This window comes from Monoraphidium neglectum (assembly GCF_000611645.1).
Source record: "Monoraphidium neglectum strain SAG 48.87 unplaced genomic scaffold scaffold00005, whole genome shotgun sequence".
NCBI lineage: Eukaryota > Viridiplantae > Chlorophyta > Chlorophyceae > Sphaeropleales > Selenastraceae > Monoraphidium > Monoraphidium neglectum.
This window is the reverse complement of record NW_014013621.1, coordinates 26152-49227: the sequence shown is the minus strand read 5'-3', so window position 1 is coordinate 49227 and position 23076 is coordinate 26152. Positions and strand designations below refer to the sequence as shown.

Below are 23076 nucleotides of genomic sequence, written 5' to 3'. Positions count from 1 at the left end.
TGTGGATCCCACATCTGTTGGCCTTGATGGTGCGGTGTTCACCGCACCAACACACAACCTGTGACATGTCAGGCGTCAAAGCCACGTGCTGCTGGATACACAGTCAGCCAGTCGGTTTCAAACGATCAGCTTGCCTCGATGCATGCAACCGTCCAGTCCAATGGACTGCGCACCTGTGTATGGAGTTCATTGATTCATGCAGGTGGGGGGCGGGGAACTGTCCCCACAGACGCCACGCCTCACTTGTCAAAAATCTTGGAGGAGACGCCTCCAGGACAATAGAATCCTCGAGGACAGTAATGGTAGTGAGGGGCTAAAGAAGGAATACTGCCCATTTGCGCACATACGGGAAATCGACTACGGGAACAGACCCCAACAGCATTACAACATTTGCTGCCTCGCTCAAAAATAGATTTTTTGAAGGTGTGAAGCCCAACAACTAGCCAGATCACCACGGTTGCATCCACTCCAGCACTCTACGGTATGGCTGGGAAGCAGGACAAGGGACAGGTGAGGTGCAAATCGTCGGTCGTGTCTCCAGCTCCTGACGGCTGAATCAGCTCAGTGCATGCGGGTGTGCTGCGCACTGGTTGGTCGCACTGTTCGTTCGCGCTTTGCGCATGATCTCTACGCCCGCCGCACCCCTTCTGCGTCGCTGTTTGCAGGTCGCTCGGCAGCTGGCTGACTCGCTGCGGGGCACTGTGGAGACTGCCCAGGGCAAGGTCGACATTGGTGGCGAGGTGGGTGGCCAGACGCCAGGCTACACCACCCAACCGCAGACGTGACTCGAGCGAGGACAAGCATGCGCCGCAACTCTGCGCTGCCTACGTACGCACCTTCACAACAGTTCAGATGGCGTTCATCTGTACTGATATCACTCCTTGCACTCGTACACCCTCTGAAAGTTGGCGTGGCTGGACTACACGCGAGGCAAGGACCTGGCCCGCCACCTGCGCGCCAAGCCCGATCTTATGGAGCAGCTGGTCAGGCCTCCGGGGCCCGGTGAGGCACGCCCCAGCCTCGAATATGTACTGCCTGGGCTCGCGCTCCTTGGGCAGCACAGGCTGCCGGGTGCGGCAACGCAACAGGGGCGCTGGGAAGCTGCAGCTGGTGGCCCAAGCGGTTCGATCGGGCGGCATTTAAGCTTGCCGTTTTGTGGCGATGCAAGTCGCTGACGCGCCTTGCTTACGTTCGCCGCACCTGCCGTAATTTGTCATGCTGATCGCGTCGCAGACCGCACTGTGGATGACCTGGTGGGCGACGTGGTGGTGCAGCTGCTGCAGCGGAAGCTGCTGATGGCCTGCGACCGCAAGTTCAAGAAGCCCAAGCCAGGCAGGACCAAGCTGGTCAAGTGGCCGCGCACCCTGGAGGCAGCTCAGGTGCGTTGCGCGTTCTGCAATTGCATGTATCAAGCTCTTTTCAGAAATTTACTTTGCATGTCTTGCATGCTCAGCACACCTTGCAGTCTTGCATGCTCAGCACACCTTGCAGAGAGCACAAAAAGGGAAACCTGCTGCTGCTGAAACCATCACCAAGTGCACTCTGGGGAACAAAGGGCATGAAGCCTTGAGAGCCACCAAGGGCATGCTCAATCTCCACGCAGCCCATTGATACGCCCTTAAATTCACGTCCTGGACCCCAGGATCACTCCTGGCGCGAGGATGGGTTTTACGCGTGGACCTATGACAAGCCCACCTCGGCCTGGTTCTACGTGGGCAGCGGCCTGGTGGTGGTGGCTGTGCTGGGTGCCACACTCTTCCCCCTGGCGCCCTACTGGGTCAGGTATGCATTGATAAGGCAACGGCCCTGTCAGTCACGAAGGCTGCGGCCTGCCTGCTGCTTTTTTTGCCTCAAATGCGCTTGTGATCGTGGAGCTGGCTCACACAACAGCCGTTGTGCATGCATGTGGCAATCTTTTACCTGTGCCGACCCCCCTCCACAGGCTGTGGGTGCTGTACGCGCTGACGGCAGTGCTGTTACTGATGCTGGGGACGATCGCGCTGCGCTACGCTGTATTTTGCACCGTGTGGGTTGTCACTGGCCACCACCTCTGGATCATGCCCAACCTCATGTCAGAAAAAGTGAGCGTGCACGTATGCCATGCATGTGTGTGTATGTGTGTGTGTGTGTGTGAGAGAGAGAGAGAGAGTTGGTGTGTATGTGTGTGTGTGTGTATTTGAACGCAAGCGCAGACGTGCTTGCCTGAAAACCCATGTGGAGTGTTGTGCTGCCCCCACTGCAATAATCTGGGCGTATGGCCCTTTTCACGGGCTCCTTCTTGACCCCTTATCGCTCCCATTCTTGACTCTCCCCTTCTTGCCTCTTTGTCCCCATGCAGCTGCCCATCAATGAGATCTTCACCCCCCTGCTGGACTTTGAGAAGGCTGAGCCGGCCAAGGCACAGTACGTTGGGCGAGCCATCACACTGCTGCTGCTGCTGGGCGGGGGGTACGCGCTTCACCGCAAGGTCCCTGACGCAGGCTCCATGAAGAAGGGTGTGCGCGAGGCCGGGAGCAGCTTCATGGAGTACCTGGTGGGTTGGTGCTGCGGGCGCAAGGCCTTGCTGGTGGTCGGTTCGGGCGTTCGGGGTTGGGCTGAGTGGATGGGGCCAGTTCGGTCGAGACCCTGTTATGCACAGCCTTCTATGCAAGGAGCAGTGATGCCGCGCATCACTGCCAGGGTTGAAGGGTTGTGACACTCTTCTATAGCCCGGTATGCACCTGGCAAAATCCCTCTTGGCCCGGTCTGCGTCCCTGCTGCCCCCATCTGCAGGACCTGATGGCGTCAAAGCAGGCACTCGCTGGTGGCAACGCTACCGCCGCAGGCAACGCAACTGCCAACTCATCGGGCAACAGCAGCAGCGCGGGGTCTTCGGCAGCGGGCAGTGGCGGTGGCTCCAACAAGCAGCGGGAGCCGACGGCGGCGGCTAACGAGCAGAAGCAGCAAGAGGGTGGCAGAGGCAGCTCTGCTGGTGGCAGCAGCAAGACCGAGCTTTGATTATGACATTTGTTTGCTTGCTTCCTCACGGCCCAATTGCGTTGCCTCTCTTCAAAGGGTTACATGTTAAAGATCTCTGCGCAAGCAACAACGCGGGCCTCTTCGGCCCAAAACGGCCTCTCCCGGGGCGCCACAACAGGATCTTGGTGCACACGCCGGGCGTTCTGCCATGTGCACCACCACTCCCGCACCTGGCGCTCGCTTGGAGGCGGCCGCCGGTCGCCCTGTGCCACGCTCGGCGGTGCTGCCACAGGCTGCTCATCATCCTCCTGGTTCTCTAGCTGGTGCTGCTGCTGCTGCTGCTGCTTGAGCCCCGGCTGACATCGCAGCAGTCCTGGTGCCGACAGCAGCTGCCGGCGTTCCTGGTCAGGGCTCCACTCTGGCCGATCCAGCGCCTGGGCTATCCCCCACCATGGGATTCGTTGTCGCTGCTCGTGCTCCTGCTGCTGATATAGCTGCTGATGCTGCTGGTGGTGCACCCTGAGATTATGCTGGCCCTGCTCCTGTCGACTATGAAGTACGGAGCCGGCACCCAGAACGCCATTCAGCCCGCCAGGCCCCACATCAACGGAACCACCACTCAAGCCGCTGCTGCTGCTGCTGCTGCTGCTGCTGCTGCTGCTGCTGCTGCTGGCGCTACTCGCACCTTCGTCGTTGCTGCGCTTGCGCCTAAGCGCCTCGACTTTGGCCAGAAGCTCGGGGCGCTCTTCCAACTGTGGATGTACAGCACAGCGACGCACGCGTATCAGGTGTATACCATACCCCACATGCAGCGTTTACTGCTCTAGTGCCGCCAGCGCCACATCAAAAGGGCTCCAAGCCACAACACTTGAGTAATCCAGTCCCCAGCCTCGCGTGCGTGCCGCATACTTGCGCAACCCCTTGATGAGGAGTGTCTTGCCTGGTTGGGGTTTGGTGGTGCCCTCTTCTCCAGCTCCAGCAATGCCTCGCGCAGCACCGCAGCTATGTCCCTCCACACCTCCTGCTGGTCCTCCCCAGGCTTATTGCACCTGGAAAGGAGGGGCGAGCAAGCACGCGGTGGAACACACATTGCTGGTTGATGGTAGCTGTCACTGCAGATGCCCTCCGCCACACACGAAACAATTTCGACGGCAAGACGCACGTGCGTCGGGCAGATGTGCCAAAGCTGCCTTCCTCAGCACCTTGCCGCTGCGCTTGCCTGCAGGTGACGTGTCCTAGGTCCAGCGGCTCCCCTACCACCACAGTGACCTCCTGGCCCACGCGCGGCAGCTGGCTGAGGTATGGGATGATGCGTGCCATGCCACTGGGTGGATGGGAATGACGCCCACAGGCGGGGCGCAGGTGGCACAACTGGTTGTCAGGGAGTCAAGACAAAGTGATGGAATGGGGTGAGAGGGGTTCCAAGACGGGAGTTCTGTTGAGCGTGTGGTGAGCTAGCATGCAAGCAATAATGCAGCAGGGCAGGGTAGGCCAGGGCGTAGTTCCCGCGGCACGTTTCAAGGGACGGGCGTGCGGTTTCTCCAAACCTGTGGAAGTAGGGGAGAATGATGGGGTCGCGTCCAGAGGTCTCGCGCGCGTCACACACCAGCTTGCCGACGCCCTTCGTTTGATTGCCAATTGGGATGGGTGGAGAGCGGGGCAATCCCAGGTTACAGGCAATCTTGGGAGCTTTATAGGCACGTCTCCCAATACAGCAGAAGCCAACTACGCTTTTTGGCCACATGTGATGTCAACCCCCCTCCCCTCCACCACACCCCCCAAGCACTCCCTTGGTATCATTTCACCCAGCCCACCATGCACCTGTCGGAACGCGCCGACGTCACCCGCCGGCTGCACGCGGCCCTCCGGGAAGACGTGGATCCAGTCTCCCGCCCCCAGCCGCCGCGCTGAAGCACCGATGACGGGCTGGTCGGCACCGCTGCCACGCTCGACGGGCAGCGCTTTGCCGTTCAGGAAAAACTGCCTGGCAGGCAGCGCGGGGGCAGGGCGAGGGGGGGCAATGGCCATGTTGGGAAAGGGAGGGCTGGCGTCTTGGAGATGTGCAATGCACTGGGGTTGCCGCCCACCTCTGTACCAGGCAGGACTGTGTGTTCCAGATCTGGCACCGCCCACGGTTGTTCCGTCAGTCTCTCCAGCCGCTGCTTGCCAGCCACCGTGGCTACAATCCCCGCAAGCACCTGTGCCACTTGTGCGTGCCGCACCTGAGCAGCTCGCTCTTGAAGCACACTTCCCGTGCGCACATGGTCCACCGCATCTTGCCATGGCTGTGCTCAGTCCAGAACAGCCACCACGGCAGCAGAGCGCTGGGCAGGCCAGGATCGTCAAACGTGCTGAACACGCGTAGTTGCAAGGAGTGGGGGGTGGCGCGCGGGCGGCAGGTGGGCCAGGCGTGGGTTGGCAGGCGTCAGTAAGCTTCCTGCTCTGCTGTACAACCCTGCGATACAGGCAAGTGCACAGCGATACGCATGTGCACATGATCAGGTTTACCTGCAACCACCGCGAACTCACTCCGCACCTGGTGTGGTTGCAATACGTCAGCAGACCCACACCCGCCTCCCGTTCCATAGCCAGCTGCCTGAAGCGAGCTAGGTCATCCGGCAGGATCTTCAGCGTATTGAGCCCCTTCAGCAGAATTTTGGCCAGGCCAGATACCAGGCCAAGGGTCACGTCGCGCCCGTAGGGCCCCCAGGGTGGATGGAGAAACTCCGCATCAAGCTCCAGGAGGCTGTCCATTGCAGCGCCTCTCCCACCGTATTCGTGATGGTGCAGAGGGACTGGCCTGCGCCGCTGCTATGCAAAGCCACAGCGAGGTGCGCTGCAACACCCCGCAAGCGCGCTGCTCCGCTGGTCGCGGGCACGAGTTGAGCTGCAGGATCAGAGTTGGTGCTCGTTCTGGGCGGCCAGGTCAAATTGAAATCTCGCATAGGCTCTGAAACCCCTGTGCGAAAAAGCCGAGGGATACTCGCGCGCTGTGGCGTTGCAGGCTACAGTACCAGATCTGTGGCAAGTCGATGCGTGCGAGTAAATCCAACAGAGCCAAAATACACATGGCGTGCACATACTGTATGGATTGCGACAATGTGCATGTGATGCGGTGTACGGTATATGCCTTGTCAAGAACCCACAACTATTGAGCACCGAAAGTACGAAAAGCCCCATCGAACCAGTGACTTCTGGGTATATCATACTATTTCAGCTAGTGCCGCAGGTTGAGGCCAACATGCGGCGCAACTCATCCCCCCCCCCCCGGGCTTGAGGGCAGGATGTTTGACTGGGCCTGACCGCAGGGTGTGATGGCTGAAGGTGAGAGGCCCGTGGGCAGCGCCTCAAGCGATTGATGTTTAAAATGATCACAAATAGAACCACCACAGGTGAGGCAGTTTGCGAAACAAGCCGATGTCCAGCGCGCAGGCACAATTGATGACGCAATGCCGCAAAGGTCACATACAAGCTGGCTTCTGCACGGCGCAGAGAAACATAATCTCCCATTAGTACAGGTCACTCAAGTACTGCAACACATGCAGTCAGTAAAAGGGACGTCAGAACATAATCATCCAGACCCAAACCTAATCACAATCACCCGGCCAGCCGCCATCGATTGCGATTTGTCCGGGAGGCCAGCAAGCAGGCCATTGGCATCCCAGGAGGAAGGGCGGCGAGAGTGGCAGTGGTGGTGATGCACAGGCAAAGGTCCAAGACAGCTGCTGTGTGGTTTTTCTCCACTCGGATGGCCCTCATCTCCGCGTTTTGTTGCGGTTTGGTGTACGCACGCAAGTCATGTTCAGGTATGTGGGCAACCAGATGGATAAGCAGTGTGCGTGACTGTATGCACCTGGCCCCCTCGCAAATCACCTCCCTGCTGTCTGGCCCAAAGACAAGCTTTGACAAAAGTTGAAGCCATGAACCACCTTCACAGGTGCGGATCATTACACACGCATGCGGAGTGAAACACAATGTGCCATGTGGACATGACAGGATCGAGACAACACCCACCAGAACGAGAGCGGGCAGAGGTGGAAAAGAGTACAGAGCTTGTGTGCAGCGTGTGGCACTCAACGCAAGGCACCGCTGATATGGCAAGCACTTGGCGTCACAGGCGCCCGTGGCAGCACCAGTCCATGATTCAAAAGCAACGTGCACGTAAGCGAAACGCGCCGTGCTCCTCACACAGCGCGCTTCGCGACGCGCAAGGATTTGTGCCAGCCAACTGGCTGCACTTCTGAACTTGCCACCTCCTGGAGCAAAATGAAATTGGCAACCATCCGTCTGTGGTGGATACACTGTCGTGCTGGCTGCTGCAGATGTCTATGCCTCCATAACTAGGGGGACAAGCACGCTTGGCGGATTGAAGGACAGATGGTGAATCGGTGGGCCAGCTGGCATCTCAGCCAGCAACCCCCAGTGCGCACCATCGGCGGAGTCCAGAGCAGGACAACAGCCCCACAACCCCACGAGAGTCCTCTGCGCCAAATGCAGCTGAGCGCCGTATGCGCCCCCTCAAACCACCAGTCTCCAGCCGGCTGCGGCAAAATGCAGCCTCGGCCAAGCAAAGAGCAAGCGACGAGACAAGCACGAGCATCACACGTACACACAAACACACACAGCAGGACCAGCTCGTGCGGCAGCGCCACAGCGTAAGGCACCATGCTGCGCAGCAACCGTGACGACGGGATGTAAGATTGATGGCGCGGGGCTGTGAACGCCTGGCCACCCAGGGCCTGGTGTGTACTCATCGGGCACAACTTCGACTCAGGATAGTCAATGGGCACACTCCGCTCAACATACACACACAGCAATGGGACGGGTCAGGACCGGAGGGTGCCTCCTGCTTGTTGTACGGGATCCTTCCGGTCGATCTCTTGGGGCGCGCAGATCAGGGCCACAACTGCGGCACATTCAGCGCTCGAGAGACCACAGGCGGCTGGACATCAGGCCTAGAAGGAACGCAGCCATGTGTCAAGATCAACCATACGCATGGGGAACGACGCGAAAGGCGACTGTGCGCCAGGGCAGCCTGGACCGAGCGCGCTCGGCGCCAAGCGAGGGGCGCTACATACGGGCGTTATGAATGAACAGGGTGTGGAGGGGTTTTGCCAGGTGGACTGCCAGTCGGAGTGAAGCGGGGTGTCGCTTGACAGGGCTAGATGCCGCCATGCGTTGCCGCCGAGGGGGGGGTGTTGCAGGAGGTCTGGAAGCTGGACGGGGGGTGTAAAGCGCCCCAGGTAAGGGGCGAGGGTATGCATACCGTGTGGTGTGCACTCCCCAACCCCAAAAAGTGACAACTTTCCAGTGTGTGTTGAGGCGCAGGCCCTCGCATGGGCCCTCAAGCTGATGGCAGACGAACGCACCTTTGAAATACCATCAAGACACCTCAGCTCACCAATGGAGGGGAGCGCACAGCACTGCCGAAGCTGCGGCCTCAGCGTGTGCACAAACCGACGCAATCACACGCGAAATGCCATCAAGACGATTTGGGCCGGAGGGCAGCCGTGCCATGCGCTCAAATGGCGCTGCGAGGCCGCGCTAATGCACAGCGCAGCGTAGGCCTGACCACGCGACTAATAATGGTGACATTTATGCCTCTGTCTCCAGGGGGTTGGCAAACAATGCGCCAGGGCAACCCGTGCCAAGCTACCACTTGCAAGAAGCGACAAACGCGGCACACAGGCGCAGAGGAGGGGGACCAGGGGTGCTCATGGGCGTGCGCGCTCGCCATGCTGCCGACCAATCAGCCCAATTATCTGGCGCCGGAACGCCTCGCCAGCCCCTGCATGAGGATGTGGTGCAAGTGCAGCGTATGCAGGGGGGCCTCCTGGGTGGGTCTTGAGGAAATCATAGCAAAGCCCAGAGGCGGCCGTGGTGAGGACTACCCTCCCAGCAACCACACAGGATTCCGCAAACCGCAACATAGGATTAGGCCTCCCTGATACTTTAGCCCGCGCAACACGGGGCAACGCCGCAACCCACCCTCTGGCGCCATGACGAGGCTCTTGCTGGCCGCCACGCAATACCACACGCCGGCCGCGATTTCGTCGGACAGCTGCTGCGGCGCCCAGCCCGCCAGGCCCAGCAGTAGGCGGAACTCAGAGGGGCTGGCCAGGCCGCTGCGCACCATGTCGGCCGCGGCGGGCAGTCCACCAAAGTACACGCCCTACGGGCGATGGGAGGGGAGGAGGAGGGGGGGCGAGGGAGGGGAGTGAGCGGTTGACCAGCCAGAACTTCAGGCTACGTGATGCCAACTTGAGCAGACATGCGCGTCGTTCGCTGAGGGAGGGTGCAGGCGCCGTCTGGAGGGTCCATGTGCGTGATGAGGGCGGCTGCAGCCCCCCGCCGCGTCCTGCAGCGCCCCTCACCTCCGACACCTTTTGTGCGCCCTGGCAGCCAGCGTAGCCGTGCAGCACGGTCAGCGTGTCCAGGTGCACGGGCCCGCCCACGCGCAGCCGCTGGCCGCCAAACACATCCGCCACAGCAGCAACGTCTCCCTTGGCAGAAACAGCCACCTCCGCCAGGCGCAGAGCAGAGGGGCGGTTCAAAATGAAGCCGATGCTGCCCTGGGAGTCGTCTGCGGAAGGGAAGCCGTGCAGGAGGTGAGATGCGGGTGATGCAGGGCTGGGCTGGGGGCTGCCAGGTCGAAACCACCGCACGGCTCCCAAAGCGCTTGTGACACCGTGGGCCCATGTGCTGCCGCACCAAGAGGACATGTTATGGCTGCAGCGGGCTCAAAACTGCGGCAGGCTGGCACATCGATCTGGGCCCTGTTTCAAGGCATACACTGCGCAGCAGCTGCTGTCTGGCGCACCAGCACCGCCGATGACACCCTGCTCAGATGCCGGGCAACCCACCGTGTGCGGCGACCAACACGACTGTTCCGTCGAAGAAGTCCATTCCCGGCTGACGCGCGACCAGCAGGCACCCCACTTCTGGCGAGGCAAGCTCGTGCGCCCACGCCGACGGGGTGAAGCCCAAGGACGAAAACGCGCTCACGCCGGCGCGCGGCGGGTGCGGCGCCCGCGCGCCGGGCGACGCGTGGCCACTGCTGAAGGCGCCGGAGCGCTCCATGGCCACGAGTTTGGCGCGAATAGCGCGCCAGTCATCCTGAAGGTTGGTCGGTGTGCAGCGACGGGGACGAGTGAGCGCCCGATTTCTCACGCGGCGCCGCGCAGGGCGGCGGGGCCTGTCCTGGACCCACCTGTGGCATCTGCTGCGGTCGGTGCTTTGGGGGAATCAGCGGCGGGCCATCAATGCTCCACCACGGCTGCTGCGAGCAAGGGGTGCAGGCAAGCGGGTTTTGAGAGGCGACGCTCCTTCGTATATGCAGAGTTGCCTCGGCGAGTCGACATTCGCCCAGTGCTTCAATGCACATCAGTAGGTCCGCAGCAGCAGACCTCGGCGCCTCAACATCCCCGCAGTACGGTAGCCTTTCCATAGCCCACCTCTCCGCGCCGCGCTGCCTCATCTTCAGGGGGCAGCTGCCGGCGCGCAGCTGCGCAGCGGACGGAGCGCCTGTTTGCAGGGCGTGCGGTGATGTCCGCGCCACCGCCCCGGAGCCATGCTTCCCGCGCTCCCTGACCCTGACAGCTATTAAGCAACATATTTGGCAAGTATTCCGCGTGACGCTGGGTGGGGACGCGGAACCCCCGTGCTGCCCGCTGTAAGAGGCGTTGTTCAGACTCGTGCTATCCCAACCTCCCCTCCCGTCTGCAGTCTGAAATCCAAAGGTAGTAGTGTATTTCCAGAGGGGGATTCGAAACGAGACTTGCTTTTGAAGGGCGCCGAGCGAGATCTTGGGCGGGCTAAACAACGGGGGGCAAACCTGAGGGCGTGTATACTGAAATCTTCAGGAGAAAGTGAACTTTGTGCAACTGTGTTGTGTGGTCTGTCGTCGGCGCCGGCGGCGCCATTTATTGCGGGGTGCTGCTGACTTTGGCCGGGATATCCTGTGTATGTCCTGCCGCGCAATACCCGGGGGCACCTCGTCACCAGTTTGCAACCTGCGGCTTGTGCAGCTGTAAACATTGTAACACTGGCACAGTTGAGGCATGCTGGCAACCATCGGGTGCCTAGTTGATGCGGTTGGGGGGTGTCTGGTGCCGTACTGCTTTGCGGCCAGTCCCCATCGCCACCGGCATCGCACAAGTCGGGGCGATCCACAGGGCAGACATGCAAAGGGTGCAGGTAAATGTTGCAAGACACTTGGCTGACATGAGGGGCCTGATTGTCGCGACCACTGGATTCAAGCCTGCATTCAACTCCGGTATGCTGCGAGCCCGTAATTGTGCTGGTCCTTCATGCCACAGCCCCGTGGCAGCTCCTCTGGCTCGTCGGCCAGGCTGCCCAGCGCTCTGCCATTGCCGCCGCCGTCGCCGGCTTTGCTCCACAGCTCAGACATCGCCTCGCGGCTCTGGCGCAGCGCAGCTGCCGCCGCCGCGCCTCGGGGGTCTGACATGCCCGCGCCGATGCCGCCCTGGTTCTCTCGCAGCGTGTCATCCAGAACCTGCAGCGGTAGGTGAGTGGCACACGGAGCAGTGGAGAGTTGAATCGAACGTAGGTAAGGGCGAAGAGTAAACATCCTTCTGGTGTGCTTTGGTACATGTATAAGTGACCGCACGCAAACACTAAGACTTTTCAGGTGCGCAGATGCAAGCGTGAAGCATGCGGGACAAATTTTCTGTCCTGTGTTCACTCCCTGCCTATCAACCCATTGCTCCCGACACCCCTTACCGACTCCAGCATGCTGAGGGCCTTCTGCATGCGGTCCACACGGTGCTTCAGGTACTCCCTATCGCGCGTCAGCCGCCGCACATCTGCCACCGCCTGCTTGCGCTCAGCAGTCAGCTCAGTCGCACGCTCGCTCAGCTCGTCTCGCTGCGCGCCGGCCCGCTCCAGCGCCTTTTGAAGGCTGGCCACCTGCAGAGATCGTGTGTGTGCGGCAACAACTTAGGAGGGGAGCTGTTGCACCCGCCAGCAGGCGCGGCAGGTATGGCTGCAACCCTGTCCTGCAGGCACAGCGCTGAACCCCAAGGAACGATGCCACCGCGGGTCATGCACCAGCTGCCCCAGAGCCATGTTCATTTGATCCCTACCTGTACTGCGAGCGCCTCATTGCTGGCAGCCAGCCGGGCTTCACGCAGGCCCGCGTCACGCAGCTGGGCAGACAGCCCCCCGGCCTCCTGCTGCTTTGCCGCCAGCTGCCGCGCTATCTCGTCGCCGCGGCGTGCAGCGGCCTCAGCGGCCTTGCGGGCTTCCTCCTTTTGTGCGTTTGAGAGCTCCAGCATCTCCCGCAGCTCCGTGCGCTCGCGCTCGCCCTTTGCGGAAAAGCACGACATGGCAGCGGGCTGCTGCACCTTTTGCCGGCTGCAGCTTTTTGCAAGGATCCACACCCGCTTCCCTTTGGCTGTAGCCGCTTCCGTAGCTGGATTTGCGGTGTGTCAGTACAGGGCGGTCTTGGGGTGTGGCGTGCTCACGGCGCAGCCGCCGCGTGTTGATGGCAGGCTGGCCACGAGGCGGGCTCGAGCGAGCTGAGCAGCAGGTGCTCAGCCCTGCAGCAGCAGGCAGAGAAGGGGTCCGCATGGTGGCATATGAGGTGTGTACAGAGTGGTGCGGCCCGCTGCAATCTCCATGGTGTCTCAGCTGCTGTGCGCAGGCCCACAACAGCGGTGCGGTCCCACTCCCTGGTCTGTTGTCCATTGATGCGCGGGCAGCAGGCTGGCGAACACGGGCGCTGGCAAGCCACTCAGTCTCCCTTCCCACGGTATGCGGCGCACCTGATGATTTTCTGGCGATAATTTTTACGATCCAGTACCACGAAGCCCTGCTAAACCCGCCAGCTGGGGCAAGTTGTTGACTGAGTGCGTGCTCGGTGTTGTGCAGCTAACGGCTGCTACAGCACTACAGAAACAACGCGGATGTGTAAGTTCCACAAGGCTTAAGATGAAGATCTGAGGGGTGCGGCACTTTGACAGCAGGCACGCGTACGGTACTGTAATGCACGGCTGTCAACTGCCAAGCTTCACGGGCCAGCAGCAACAAACAACACCGTACCGGTACCGCACTTGCAGTTGTTTAAGGCATCATTGTCCATAAAGCAACCTCAGATCATCGAGCTCGACTCACCACGACACTCCCTGCGCGTAGCCTGGCGCCGTGCCGGTGGAACCGCGCTTTACCTGTTACTCAATTCTAGAAGCAATCGCGCTACTGCATCGCAACATGCTTGTCGGCTCCAGGCACGCGGATTAGTGCTGCTGCTGCACGCGCCACCGTGCTCCGCAAACCGCGACCGACCCAAAGACAGTTCCAAGTCCCAGCTGTTGCAACGCCAGTTGAATCATCTAAGAGGCACACCACGTTCCTCACAGGCCAGGCTAGCGAGTTGGGGACAGAGCAGCAACCATGGGCCGCGCTGCAGGCATCAAGCCTGCAATGCGCTTGATGACCATCGTGCTGTCCAACGGGGCCACCCTGAGGGTGCCCTCTGCGGCTGCGCGCTCGAAACCGTTTATAGCAACACAGGTGGGTGCGCACGGTGTGGCAGACCTGCCAGGGATTGCCTGCGAAGCAGCAGGCCACCATCAGGTGGACACAGGAAAACGAGGAGTGCGCTTGTCATGACTGCATGGCAGGCACTGGCTGCAGCAAGTACTGGCTTCACTACGCCATCAGATGCGCCTACACTTCACGCACATACAATATCTTACCGCGTCTACACAGCCGTAGCCACCTGCTACAAGCCTGGCTGTCCCACCTAGTAATCCAGCCCCCAACCCCCACCACCGGGCCTGCACTCGCCCTGTCAGGACCTGTTCCAGCACAACGTATGGGCCGTCACGACCCAGGGCGCGGAGGCAGCAGCAGCCAGCCGCATGAAGCAGATCGACTTTTCAGATTACTACAAAAAGTTTGGGGCCTGGGATGACACGTCCCCGGAGGAGGAGCAGGAGAGGCGTGGCAGCAGCACCAGCAACACCAGCGGCGGCGGGAGGGGCAGCAGTGGCAGGCGCACGTGAGCATGCCAGCGATGCTTGCCTGCATTTGTACTGCCATGACATTATTCATTGAGGCTTGCTGATTTGAATGGACATCGTCAAAGGTTTATTGTGCATCGAGTGGAGGCAATCTCGACACCCAACAGCTCCTGAAATGCTGATACCGTTGTGTGTTGCTGGTGCTGCAGTTGCATTAATTGAGAATTTAATAGCGCTTTTCATCAAAAACAACCTGAGGTGCATTATTACACATCTGCGTGCCCCACGTGCAACCTGAAGGGGCAAAGACAACTGTACCAGGAGGATCAGTTGTCCCAGAAACGAATGCAGAAAATGCGCAGCTATGCGATGCGTGTTGACAGGTTTGAGCAAGCACACTGCCTAGCTCCTTCAGGCACGGTCAGGGGATTGGACGGCAGCTCAGTTGGGGAACAGGTCGGCGTGTTGGATAACAGGCGGGCCACAGGGCGCGCCAGCGCCCACCTTGCGCCAACGAAATCTCAACTGCAAAACAGCAGGTGACCTGACAGGTTCTCCGCATAATGCGCTGATAAAGCTGAGAGGCAGTAGGCGAGGCATGAGAGTATCAAATAGCGTCTGCGCTGCGCTCAGCGGCCCAATGCCGCGCGAGGAGGACTGCCTGATGGACGGCCTCTGCCGCGCACAAGGCGCAAGCAAAATAAATTCGAGCCAGGTAATCCAGTGGCGGTGCAGAACGTCATCGTTGATGACAGATCAAGGTTGAGGTTTGACACACCAGCAGCAACAGCACCACAGGCTACACAGCCACTGAGGCGACAGCAGCGGGCGACTGCGGATGCAACCACAGCAGATATGCACGTTGGCACGTAAAGCCATGGATCCAGCTGCTCAAGACAGCATGCTCGCATCTTGCAGCAGCACCAAAGGGCTATCCAAGGGGTAGGGCAGTGTTGACCCCCAATGCCTTGAGATCCTGTGGCATGCACAAAGTGCCGAATTCCGCTGCCAGCCGGCACTGACGCCCGCCGCTCACCATGCCGTGCTGGGTCACTCAATAGTCGCGTGCACGCGCGCCTAGCAAGAGCAACCAGTACGCTGCAATGGCGTTATCAGAAAAAAAAACCTCCGCCCTCCACGCAGTTGTATCAAACGGATGGATGGATGTGACGAGTCAGCCTCGGCACCGCCTGTAAAATCAAGGCAGCAAGGCTTCACACCTGGGGGCCCCAAGAAAAGGTATGCTGAGGAGGTCAGGGCAAACGGCTCTTGAATCCACACTAAATGCATGCAACATACGCAACAGGATCCCACGCCGCTCAAAACTCAAGGGTCAGCAGTGCCGAGGCGGAGGCCGGGCGCCAGGCGCGGTCACTGCTGTGCCTGTTCAGCCCGTCCTAGTGCGCCCAGGCGGTGCGCATGGGCTGTGTCGCACACGCTTTGTAGCGTCGCGCAATGCAGGGACGCCCAAAAGGCGGAATTCCCTGCCGCTGCGGCGTGGTATGTGAGGTGCCGCTGTGTGTTTGCGATCACTGGAAGCCCAACAGACGCTGGCCAATAAGCAACACACATGCCGAAGCCCGTCGCTCAGATGGCGTGCATCAGGGCCTGCCGTGCATCAGTCTGTCTCCTCACGCGTGCCCTGGCGGCGGCTCAGGGCCGTGGTACGACCCGACCAGGTACTGCTCTGCCGCCCGCCCGCTCGGAAAGTGCTTGCAGCGCTGCAGGCTCACGATGCGCCGCCCGCCGTCCTCCAGGCGGCTGTACTCCTCGCAGACCCACTCCGGCTCCGACGAGAACACGCCGCGGCCAAACACGCGGAATATGAGCGTCCCGCAGGCCGTGAAGTACATCTGCCCGGTGCTGCGGCCGACCTTGATGTCGCGCCGCAGCGACCAGGCGGTCGTGGAGCCGTCCTTGGCAAAGGTCTCGGAGTAGCGGGCCCAGGGGCCCAGGGGCAGGCTGCGGGGCTTGGCGGTCATAGACAGGAAGTCGGGGCCCTCCTGCAACTGTGAGTGTGTCAATTTGGAGGGGGGTGTGGAATCCTCAAGGGGTGCCAGGGCAGCAATGGGGGTGGAACAGGGGGAGTGGGAGTGAGCGTACGAGCAGCAGGACACCGCCATGTCCCAACCCCTCGCCACGCTCGTTAGCCTGTGTGGTCACAGGAGCCGCAGTTGCTGGCGTGCGACACAATCAACAAGGCGCCGCCATCCATGCCTTTTGCGGTCCCCTATCCAACCCCTAGACCTGCGCACTCACCCATATGCCAGGGATGGTCTCATGCGCCCTGGCGACCATTTTGCTGGATCCAAGCATCACATCAATTGGCTGCGGGTTCGCCGAGGTGCGCTGCAAGTCTTTCACCCAGTAGCCAGCAAAACCTGTCACCTCAGGCACGGCCACAAAGTCGTACTCACAGTCCGCCAGCCCCAGCGGCGGGCTGGGCACGTGCGGCGCATCGGCATTCGGCCGCAGCGCGGGCTGGGGCGGCAACCATGGGCGAGGGGCAGGCACAGAGGGCGCAGCGGCAAGGGCGGGGAACACCTGCTGCTGCTGCTGCTGCTGCTGCTGCTGCTGCTGCTGCTGCTGCTGCTGCTGGAGGTCTGCCAGAATTGCATCCACATCGTCATGTAGGCAGGGGCCGGCAGTCTCCTGACCGTCGAAGCAGCTAGCTGCGTCAAACCAGGCGTCTGCAGGATGGGTATGGGGGCAGAGGATGGAGCCGAACGATGTTGGTGGTGGCTTGCTCAGTTGTGCGCGCGTACACATGGCCGGAACCGCAAGCAATCTGCACTTTGATTGCTGTATATCATGGCGTCAGAGAGAGAGGTGGGCCGATGCGACTGCCCAAGCAGGTATGGGAGAAAATCCAAATCCCCAACCGCTCAAAAACTCATGGCGCCGTACCCAAGCTCACCAGAGGCGGCGGCAGACATTGAGCGGAGGGACGTTGCTGACGGCCGCCGCAACATGCCGCTGGCAGCCGGCCACTCGTCGTGGCTGCGCCGAGTGCCGCTTAGTGCCACCGGCTCAAGCACAGCTGCAGCTGCCGCCACCTTGGCCAGTGGCGGCAACAGCGGCGGCTCGCCGATAGACACACGCACGCAGTCATCCGTAGAGCCCGCGCTGCTGTGCTCGCCGCCCTCGACGCGGGCCCCACTGCGGCATCGCTCCACCACGAGCGTGAGCGTAGCGCCACCGGCAGATGCGCTACCGCGCGCAGCTCGGCCCTTGTGCCAGCGCTGCTGCTGGGTCGCCAGCCAGGCTCGGCAGCGGTCCTTGGCCTGGCGGGGCGCCCGCAGGCGAAGCATGCGGTCCATCAGGTCCGGGTCCCCCTCCTGCTGCTGCCCCTGCTCCCGCTCCGGCCCCTGCTCGCTGCTGCTGCTAGTTCTGCTGCTGTGCCCGCTGTGCGCGTGCTGGCCCGTCGAGGTGTTGGGCGGGCACGAGGGCTGCTGCTTGAGCCCCGCCTCGTGGCGAGGCACGCTGGGGGCGGCGCGGAGTCCTCGAGTCGCTGCCTTGATGGACGGGTGCTTGGCCAGCGCACGGCGCATGCGGGCGGTTAGAGCGCCGCCTGGGACGTCCACCTGGGCATGCGGCGCTGCAGGCAGCTGAGCTGTCCCGATCCACTGCCGCCAGCGCGGCTGCTTGTCGGAGGCTGGGTTACCTGCGAGCAGCTGGTGGTAGGCGTGCCCGGCCAGGCCGAAGGCTGAATCATCGGCCTGCAGCACGACACCATCAATCTTAGCGTCTGCTGGGCCTGAGGTCAAAGCGGATGGGAGGCAGAAAGCGGGGCAGGTGGAGCTGGCGGGGCAGGTGGAGCTGGCTGCTTGGGGTGAGCTCGCAGGACACCCTGTTAGAGGACGCGCGAAAAAAATGTGCCAGGTGGCGCGCATGAAGCATGCATAGTGTTATTCACATGAATTGCTGCGTGGAGAGGCAGCTGGACGTCATAAAAGGCACACCATTAGAAGCCGCCCCCACCATTGACATCCGACGCGTCCGCCAGGGGTGTCTGGAACACATCGAGGAAGGGGGAATCCGGCTGCGGCAGGGACGCCGCAGCTGATCGGTGTGAATCTGTTATCAACATTTCCACCAGCGTCGAGGGGCTGCAGGGGTCCCTGCCCGACAAGTTGGGGGTTGTGAGACAGTACCGTACGCACCGTTGCGGGGCACGTCAATTGCTGTGGGAGGCGCGCACCAACGGGTGACCATGCCATGCTGCGATGCCCGCTGCCTCAGATTATCTCAAAACGCGGTTTGCTTCACTTTGGGCATACGCGCGGGCCTCCACGCCGCAGATGCGAAGGGCGGGCTGGCCGGCCCGCCCGTCATGTCGTTCTGAGCGGCACCCTCGGCTCACCTCTCTGATGGGATGTGCGCTATTATTCACTTCAGTGAATCCGAGTGCGTGCCGGGGCTGTTCAAACGACCCAGCAGATCACCAGGAGCTGACCCGGACAGCTGGAGAAGGTTGCCGTAATCTTGTCGCGTAATATACGGGTAGGTAGCGATCGTGTGGGCAAGCACACGTCCTGGAAAGTCCAGGCACTATGATACACACGCAGGCTGCGGTAACCTGAGTAGCAGGGCCGCGTGTCCTTGGCCTACCGGTGGGTGGCTGATGAGGCCGCACGGTAAACGAACACCTCGCAATGTGCTTCGTTTATCATGCTTGCGAACATTGGCAGCTGGCAACCGACCACCTGCCATGCGCTACTGTATACAGTGTGACGGCATGAACGAACCGTTGCGACATTGGCCCCATGCCTTTGTGTGCGCGACTGCATTGCTCTACTTCCTGTGAATCGCCGGCAGCAACATACGGCGCGGCGCAGTTGGGTTCTATGCTTGTGCGCGGGAGCCCTGCGACTTGTTGACACCCAAGCAAACACTTTTACCAAGAGATTACCTTCCAGTCCTGCAGTCACACGCCAGGTTGCTGGTCCTGCACACAAACAAACTTGAAGTGCAGGATCGGGCCCTCTAGGCCACAAGCTGAGTGCTGTCCATGGGCGTGCAGGGCGATCCATCAGCTAGCTCATCAGCCAGAAACACTGTCCAACTTCGCTTTACAGGAAGACACACAGGCGGCTGTTTGCCTTTGTGAATGGGCTTGTCCAGTTTCTGAGCACTGGCGCACCTCGCTACTTGGAATATGTTGACAAGAGTGTGATGCCATGCCACCAACTGGCGCAAGGGCGCAATGAATATAAATCAAACAGGAAGGACCTGCGGCGCGTCTGCTGCCGTGGGTTGTTCTGCCAGCAAAGCCTGTTGTGGCAGCGATGCATCAGGCACAAGAGCCATACCAAGAGGGTGCAAGCAACCACCATCCTGCTGTCGTCGCTATTCGGCATCCTCCGCAGCCGACCCGGCACCGGCTGCAGCGCGACCGCCCAGGGGCGTGACTGATCGGCCAAAGAGCGGCGTCCCCTCACGCCGTGGGCTGTCAACCGCCCCCGACCGTACCACATCCACACCCCCGGCCTCCGCCACCTGCAGCCTTGGCACAGCGCCGGCCTTGCGTGGGCTGGGGCTGCCGGCGAAGATTCCAGACTTGCTGAAGGCCGTGACCTTGCGGGGCGAGTCCTCGCTGCGAGCCTCCAGGTCTGCTGCCGGTGCGGGGGCCAGCAGGTTCTCACTCTCAGACGCGGTGCCTGCGACGTGTGACCCGCGGCCGATATGGTTGTTAGGACGACCTGGGTTGGTACAACAAGCATGCAGTAAGCGCCTAGCTGCCTGCCGGCTTGAACAACACCTGCTGCAGGGCCAGCCTTCTCTCTTGGGTGCTGAATGCCTGCGCCCGCACCAGGCTCGGTGGCGCTGGCCTTGAGGCGGCGGGGGCGGCCGCCCTGGAGCAGTGCGAGCGTGGTGGTCCCGAGCAGGCCAATCACGATGGCCGCGAGGACCTGCGGCTGGCCCTGCCAGAACGACACGATGGCGGCAGGCAGGGACGGCACAGCCGGCGCAACCGAAGCCTGCAGGGGACGCCACGGCAGGGGTGGGGGGAGCGTCTCAGCCTGCTTCATGCCGCTGCAAGCAATGCGACAGCTCCAGGTGAAGAAGTCCATGTGCAGTAGTGCGGCACCGGCACCTGCGAATAAGATGCACGCACCTGGGTCGCTTGAACGAAGTCAGGCGCGTTGGCGGGGTTCTTGTAGTACACACGCCCCATTTGATACTCGGGGCTGTTATCCGCATTTTTGTAGTAAACCCGCAGGGTGGGGTCGTTGCAGGGGTTCTTGAAGTAGGCGCGGTCCTGGAAGCAGGGGCAGGCGCGCAGAGGGGCCCAATAAGGGACGCAACTGCTGCTGTGCGGCTGTACGGGTGATGCACTGCAGCAGTGTGTCACTTGTGGTGGCGGGTGCGCTGGAAGTATGATTACGGCAGAGCCTGCTCCAAAACCAGACGCTTCACGAAGCAGGCCAGCCTGCGCCACCTTTCCCCACACCCTGATCTCACCGTCGGGCGCGCCTGGTGCTCAACCTCAGCCAGACGCCGCTGCTCCTGAAGCTGGTTTGCCACTGCCTGCTGGTGCTCGCAAGCAGCGGCAACTGGATCCCACTCGACAGCTGGCGCGTCATAGCCCATGCTTGCGGCGCGGCGTGCGCCGGCGCTGTAGCTGGCGGCGTGCGCGGCGACCTCGGCATCGTTGGCGCCCTCCACGTCGCTAATCCATGAGTAAAATCCCTGCGTCTCCCCTCCAACCGGCAGCCCGTCGGGGCCGATCTCCAAGTGCTCTGCCACGGCGTGGTCGTGATCGTGGTTGTGAGCGTGATGGCCCTGCTGCTGGGGCCGTGCCTCGTAATCGTTGGCTGCACGGCTGCGCGCACACTCGCGGGCGACCTCAGGCGCCACGTTGCCGTCCCCGTCGGGCCCCCAGCAGTCAACAGCCAGCGAAGCGTGCCCCAGCAGGTCGGGGGCGGCCTCCTCCGCCGCGCGGGCGCGCTGCAGCGAACTCTCGGGACGGTCATAGCTGTTGGTGCCTGCCGATGCAGCCGCGCACGCCGCAGGGTCGGACTCGCAGTCGAGGGCCAGAGAGGACAGGGGGGCGGAATCGTCTTGCGCAGCCGCCTGGGAGGCGGCGACCGCGGCGGCGGCGACGGCGGACACCTCAAGAGAGTCCAGGTATGCCTGCGCCTCTGCGATGGCGTTGTCGCTGGCGGCCGTGCCGCCCTCGTAGCTGTTGCTGGCCTTGGCAGCGGCCTCGCAGGCCGCAGGCTCGGACTGGCAGTCCAGGGCGAGCACGTCGAGGTCGGAGGGCGCGCGAGGGTCGACCTGCCGCCCTGTGGCCGCAGCCTCCGCAGCGTACGCCTCCCAAGAGGACAAGTAGTCTGCCAGATGTTCCTTGGTGGCGGTCCCTGCGCTGCCCTCGTAGCTGTTGGTCGACGCAGCGACGCGCGCGCACGCCTCGGCCCGGCCAGGCGCGGAGCAGTCCATGCTCAACGCGCGCAGCGGGTCGGCGTCGCCGTCGACGGTGCTGGGCGACGCAGGCGCAGTCACGGGCGGCAGCACGACGGGCGGCAGCGGCCCCGCGCGCCCCGCGCAGGCGGCCATTGCGGCTGACAAGCCTGAGGGGCCCTCTGGTGGTGCAGTGAAGGTGGCGGTGCGATTGTGCTGCGCCGAAAGGCCCTGCAGGTGCCGCGCTTCATTAGCACTCGTGCCGCCGCCGCGCTGTAGCAACACCGCGGCTTGGTCCCCGCTGATGCTCATCATTGCTAGCGGCACGCCGACGATGAGCAGCGCCGCGAGCACGCCGGCTGCGCCCGCAACCCGGGCCAAGGAGGCCCCTTCGCGGCTTGCGCCGCGGACGGCATCAGCTGCGCTCCGCTGAGTGCTGCCGCCTGCAATGGTGGCGTCCTGATCACCGTGGTCGCTGTAGAGCGAGATGCGACGCCGCAGGCCGGCGCCGCTGAACCAGGGTACGGCGCCGCCACTAGCCTCAGCGGTGTCCTGGCGAGGGGCGGCCGCGGCCCCCCTGCGTTTGGCCTGCTTGGCCGCGGTGCTGCGCGCGTCTCTGGGTGATGCGTCTGCCTCTGGGTCCTTGGCGCGCTGATCCACGTCCCTCATGGTGGCGCAACCTGCTGTGTCAGTGGCGGCTGAATGAGTGCGTCAACACCTGCACACACGATGGAGCACAGATGGGATGTATGTGAGCTGGCGCGCGCTTGAAGCAGGCTACTTGGAGTATTGCTTTTTTCCATGCAGGGCAGTGCGTGTTTTTACTCGTGCAAGCCCTGGCGCGAGCGCCTAATGGTTTGCTGTTGTGTTGGTCCCTGGCCTGCTGCGTATGTGCAGGTTGCTCCCACCGCCCAGCTCGCCGGTGCCCGACTTGCTGGTGCCGGTATCTTTTATGTTGAGCGACAAAACCTCTTAGACAAGCTACAGGCCGCTGCTGCGACCGGTGCCAGCGCGGGCACGCAGATCGGGTCAAACAACGGGGCTCAGCCCAGCTTGTTGAGAAAGAGGACCCTCAAAGATCCGCCATCAGCGAAGGAGACGTCGATAGGCCTGCACGCAGTGCTCGTAGGTGCACAGCGCGGAGCACCAGCCCGCGGCAAGCTGAACTCACCTACGAGGCTGACTCACGAATACTCCGAGCTGATTTGAAGATGATGCGGACCACCTCAATGTATAAATCGCCCTGCCAGGACGATCAAGCCGTATTTATGCAGGCTGCCACCGATCGTCCAGCGTGAGTTCAGGTCCGATTTGGCAACGTTCTTGCAATGTTGAATTATAGCTCGTCAGCTTTATGTGAATATGACACCGGTATGGCTGCCTGCCGACGAGCGCTCGGCGGTCAACGTGGGGGCGATGGCCCCTACCTGACGCCCTACTGTACGCATTCCACCAGGCCCCAAAACTTCCGCAACCAGCCACTCATTTGCATCCCTAGCCCACCGTCCCGCCTTGCTTGTACACCCGGCTCCTTGCGGCATGCAGCACAACAGAGCGATGCTGGGTGGCAACCAGAAACTGTGCTGGACTACCGTACAGTCCTGCGGCTCGCCATCTGACAATTTTGCAGGCTATGCAGGGGCCGCCATGTACAATGTCATTCTACGGGACAACATTTGAGCCTCTAATTGTCGCCATGTGTGTATCGATGTGCTATATCCTGCGCCGC

General features: G+C 61.8%; 5 protein-coding genes across 5 annotated transcripts; 1 reads left to right on the top strand and 4 right to left on the bottom strand.

Moving 5' to 3' along the window:
* Positions 1–483: 483 nt before the first annotated feature.
* On the top strand, positions 484–2997 carry MNEG_0070 (SEC62-subunit of ER-translocon; the record flags this gene model as incomplete). Its single annotated transcript, XM_014051449.1, has 8 exons — positions 484–510; positions 666–740; positions 906–1002; positions 1234–1379; positions 1643–1782; positions 1943–2081; positions 2339–2533; positions 2773–2997. The coding sequence occupies 8 exons, from the start codon at positions 484–486 to the stop codon at positions 2995–2997; spliced, it is 1044 nt and encodes a 347-aa protein (XP_013906903.1).
* A 1478-nt stretch (positions 2998–4475) lies between these two features.
* On the bottom strand, positions 4476–5233 carry MNEG_0069 (Tafazzin; the record flags this gene model as incomplete). Its single annotated transcript, XM_014051448.1, has 3 exons — positions 4476–4505; positions 4780–4942; positions 5181–5233. 3 exons carry the CDS (start codon positions 5231–5233, stop codon positions 4476–4478), a joined length of 246 nt encoding a protein of 81 aa, XP_013906902.1.
* Positions 5234–8672: 3439 nt separating this feature from the next.
* MNEG_0068 (hypothetical protein) lies at positions 8673–10038 on the bottom strand (the record flags this gene model as incomplete). The annotated part of the gene is made up of 4 exons (XM_014051447.1): positions 8673–8746; positions 8947–9130; positions 9333–9541; positions 9822–10038. 4 exons carry the CDS (start codon positions 10036–10038, stop codon positions 8673–8675), a joined length of 684 nt encoding a protein of 227 aa, XP_013906901.1.
* A 1186-nt stretch (positions 10039–11224) lies between these two features.
* On the bottom strand, positions 11225–12305 carry MNEG_0067 (hypothetical protein; the record flags this gene model as incomplete). The annotated part of the gene is made up of 3 exons (XM_014051446.1): positions 11225–11473; positions 11701–11886; positions 12063–12305. 3 exons carry the CDS (start codon positions 12303–12305, stop codon positions 11225–11227), a joined length of 678 nt encoding a protein of 225 aa, XP_013906900.1.
* A 3269-nt stretch (positions 12306–15574) lies between these two features.
* MNEG_0066 (hypothetical protein) lies at positions 15575–21503 on the bottom strand (the record flags this gene model as incomplete). Its single annotated transcript, XM_014051445.1, has 9 exons — positions 15575–15952; positions 16203–16424; positions 16488–16633; positions 16861–17700; positions 17925–17985; positions 19443–19603; positions 19756–19924; positions 20062–20205; positions 20409–21503. The coding sequence occupies 9 exons, from the start codon at positions 21501–21503 to the stop codon at positions 15575–15577; spliced, it is 3216 nt and encodes a 1071-aa protein (XP_013906899.1).
* Between the last annotated feature and the right edge of the window lie 1573 nt (positions 21504–23076).